Source organism: Cryptomeria japonica, chromosome 8, assembly GCF_030272615.1.
Source record: "Cryptomeria japonica chromosome 8, Sugi_1.0, whole genome shotgun sequence".
NCBI lineage: Eukaryota > Viridiplantae > Streptophyta > Pinopsida > Cupressales > Cupressaceae > Cryptomeria > Cryptomeria japonica.
Window position 1 is genome coordinate 401,052,522 of NC_081412.1, and position 4,331 is coordinate 401,056,852.

Consider the following 4,331-nt stretch of genomic DNA (forward strand, 5'->3'; position numbering starts at 1 on the left):
CAGAGTACATTCCCCCAGATACTCTACATAACAAGCTTTCTTTTCCTCCAATCAATTGTGTTGCATAACTCTATTTTGAGCTTTAGTAGGTGGAAGTATAGGGCTCAAATGTTTGCCAATACTTATTTTAGTCACTCAAAAGTTTAAAGTTCAGCCCAGAAGAGCCGATTGTGAACCAAAAGATTGACCATTTGGCATTTATATTTCTGAAATATGAATTGTACAATTGGGTAATAAGTTGCGTCTCAAAAATGAGAAAAGAAGCTTCCGTGCTATCACAAATTTTTAGGACAAGCAAACATCTAACATACCTAATGTCCCAGTTCTAGAATCAAAATCCTAGCGAAGGAATTTAACTGTGAAGATTCACAAATACTATATAAGAAAAATAAAAAACAGGCATTCAATCTGTATACTGTGAATTGTTTATCGTGATGAGAAGAAAGTTGAAAGCATGTCAACTAGCCTTATCTAGCCTTATACACCTTCAAACCCCTAACTAAATAAGCACCTGTCTAACACACAATATTTTGTATCTTACCTTGAAATCAAAAAGTTAGCTCTTCTGATTGTACCATCGCAAATCACCTGTAAACAACTATCCACCATAGCAAGAAAAACTGGAAACGTCAAGCATGGAACTTCCATGGACTTGCCCATTTCTTCTCAAGTATAAATTTCTACAGATAAATCACAAAAAAATGATAACCTTTTATAAGAGCACACTAAAACTAGGAGCCAACCAGGCTTAAAACAGTGAAATTCATAATGATTAAGCCATGAAATTATGCAAGTCATGCAACATTGATGAGTAGATATAATCCAATGAGCAATAATTTTAAAGAGAGACATGCACATTTAGAAGATAACAAAATTTGGAGCAGTGAAGTTGAAAATGATAAGCCTTGAAATTATGCAAGGCATTCAATACAGATGGACAGCTATGATCCAACAAGCAGTAGCTGTCATAAGAGCACTGCTACATTTAGGAGAACTGAACATGATGCAGGGAACAAAATTATAAGTCATAAAGTTATGCAAGACGAGCAACATAGATGAGCAGCTATGATCCACCTTTTACTGTGTGATTGAATGAAGATATCAATCTTAATTACAAGCACACGAGCTCAACCGCCCAAGGTTACTTTGTGCTTTACTTTGGGGATGGTATGTATGGTAACAACTCGCCTCTTTTAAGTACAGCTATATGTGAAGGAAACCTAGTTTGCGTCCTAAGCCCTGTAAATCCATGCATAGATAGAAACACAGCATTAATTGATTTCAAGTGGACATAATAGCACAATTGAAGACAAAGGGACCAACAGATCCTCCTACTCTTGTCACAAAGTGCCAATTAGCCTCAGGTTTATTGGGTTCAGGGTATGATGAATAAATAGAGATGCCATATCCATTAGTATGTTGATGGGGATCTTTAACGCCCCCTATCATAAGCAGCTGATCACCCAGGGACTTGAAGGCTACTCCCCAACCACTAGTACAGTCAGCTCTAAGAGGGACCTGGCCCAGGGCTTTCCATTTATTAGTTTGTTTGATATAGAATTTCAGCTGATTGGTTGAGGCCTCAAGAGAATAGAGCTCGTTGTTAACAACTGCAACAAGAGGTGGTGCCTGAGAAATTGAGCTCGAGTTACTCACTGGTATCATATCTGAAATCAACTCCCACTTTTTTCTCTCAAAATCGTAGAACTCACCACAGTTGAGGTTTCCAACCTCCCCAGTTCCTCCAATGACATAAAATCTGTTATCCATAAAACATCCAGAGCATAGCTTTCTAGCCCTGTGCATATCAGGGAGAGGCTCCCATACCTGTTTGTCAGGATCATACTTCTCCGCGGATTTCAGAATTTCTCTATTTGGGCCTATTCCTCCGGCCACAAAGGCAAAGTCAGCACAGCTAGCAGATGCAAAAAGACACCTTGGAGTTATCATGGAAGGACCCTTAAACCATTTATTGGTTACAAGCTCATACCTCCAGATAACTTGGCCCTCAATCTCCCTTCCGAATACAAGAACGTGGGTGCCAGCACAAAGGCTTTCTTTATCACTCGCAGCAAAGCAGGAATCACAAGGAACTGGTGGTAGCGCTCTCCAGCTCCCTGATTTGGGATCAAATGCACGCCACTCAAATTGGCCGCTCGCAAGCATGAAAACCCATTGCTCATAAATCCCCATTTTTCTTCTAATCTTGTACAGATCTCCACTCTCAGACAAAGCTTTATACCTCTTATTTATCAAAAAAAGCTTGCCATACTCTCTTCTAGATGCCTTTACCAGGCAGAGCAGGGCCAGTTCATCATTCAGCCCCGGTAAATAGGAATAATCTGCATCCTGAGATTCAATGTCAAAGCCCGAACTACGATCGTCTCCTCCCCTTTCCTTACCATTTTGTGTTTCAGAGCAAGTCTTGTGCTCTAATTTGCCGTTATCCTCATGAATGTCATTCTGGCATATACCGCCATTGCAAATAATCTTCTTCTTTTCCTTCTTCTCCTGGAGACCAGAGACACGCTTTCTAGGCCTCAAGTTATAATTGCCTTTGGCATTAGTTCTCTCCAAACCCATACCTCAGAATCTGATACCAGATTAGGGCAAACCTTATCAGAGACTATTGAGCTTTTATCCGATTCCTCTGGTTCTTCGATGGAATCCCTCTGTCACATAGACCTCTGAAAATCAGTAAATATCACCATGGATTAGTAATAGCACGAAAAGGGTTCAGGATCTATTCCCTGATTGCTATTGGGACCTCCAAGAGGGTTTCATCCACTCTGCCTCTTGATTGACACTATTACTTCGAACAGTGCTCCATCTTTCGATTGAAGAGACTTCTACTCCTTGATTGAAACTTGAAACTACTGACTTGAAGAGGGCCTTAAGGACTTCTCTCTGAAATGGGTATTTTTTACCTTGATAAGACCTTTACCCAGGGATTGAAAACTCAGAACTATTACCTTGAAAAGGTCTCTAATCTCCGATTCATTCCATCACCTCCAATAGGGTTATAAGCATTCGGATTAGATACAAGCCCATTGAATAGAAAGAAATAACAAAAAGGTTCACAACCCTCTAACCAGTAGCACTGTACCACCAATATTTTTTTATTGCCTTGCACATGAAGAAGAAGGAAGGTGAATCTTATGGAAACTGCAGTATAGAATTTTTTTTACAACCCATTCCAAGCTGTAAAACTATTCCAAGTTGAACATTCTAATATGGTAAAGAATCCCAACCTTTTTTTCAGCACTGTGCTGCTTAACATTGAAGCCATTTTTAACCTCCCTCAACCTCAGCCTCGGCCTCAGCCTCAAACCTCACCAGCTGAAAATCAACCCCATGAATTCAGTTCAAAAGCAAAAACAACAAAAGCATAACAGAGAAACCCAAAGCCGGTGGTAAAGGGCCACGAGAGACGAATAATTAGAGGAGTAGGATTTGACAGGAGCTTTCCTCCCAGTGAAAAAGTCCCCTCTAATTAGGCGTCTAAACTGATTGCACAAAAGCTTTTCCAGGCAGATGTTTTGACAAAAGTGGTGACATAATTTGGCGGAGAAAGGGAAAGCAACTGTATTCCCACGTGGATTGTTGCCTAAGTGTTTGACGAAATACTAAACAACAACATCTGAACAGGAAAATTCACCTATAAAATTCCAGCTATAACTGTAATCTTCTCTTGTCACAATTCCACGTGGGTTTTGCAATGTACAATGTGAAAAGAATTTTGCCCAATCATAAGAACTATGTAATCTCGGTCAATACGACGAAGTTATGTCTATAACAGTCTCTATCATGTACTCTAGGTATACCTAATTGGATATGGTATAGATTTTGCATGTGATGAAAGTTTTACAATGGCAGAAAATTTTGATATCCACCGTACATAAATATCTAGGCTAATTAATTGTCAATGTACAATAATAAGTGTTGTGTAGTGATTAGTCTATGTCATTGTAAGATATTGGGAAGTAGAAATAATACTAATTGTTTTGAGTACCAAATATCTATTTTTGCAATAAGTTGAAAAATTGTTTTGGATTATTGTTTTTGAAATTTTTTGGTCATTAAAAGATAGTGTTCTCTTATTTGGAATGTTAGTTTTCAATATTTAATGTAGTCAAATGAATATGTCATAAATTGACAAAACCCACATGTCAATGTTGGCTTAAAATACAATTATTAGGTAGTGCCTAATAAATTCTAAGGGTAAAATCATATTTTTTTAAAATTTTAACAAGTTTAATCAGGTGGAAACAGTATCAAGTGGGATGAGGAGAAGTTAAACTTGAAATATGAGTTGCAAGATGTCATGTCAG

General features: G+C 38.4%; 1 protein-coding gene across 1 annotated transcript; it reads right to left on the reverse strand.

Annotated features, from left to right (window-relative positions):
- Positions 1–732: 732 nt before the first annotated feature.
- On the reverse strand, positions 733–3,611 carry LOC131079451 (F-box/kelch-repeat protein At3g27150). The gene has a single exon (XM_058017405.2). The coding sequence runs from the start codon at positions 2,581–2,583 to the stop codon at positions 1,282–1,284; it is 1,302 nt and encodes a 433-aa protein (XP_057873388.2). The 5' UTR covers positions 2,584–3,611; the 3' UTR covers positions 733–1,281.
- Between the last annotated feature and the right edge of the window lie 720 nt (positions 3,612–4,331).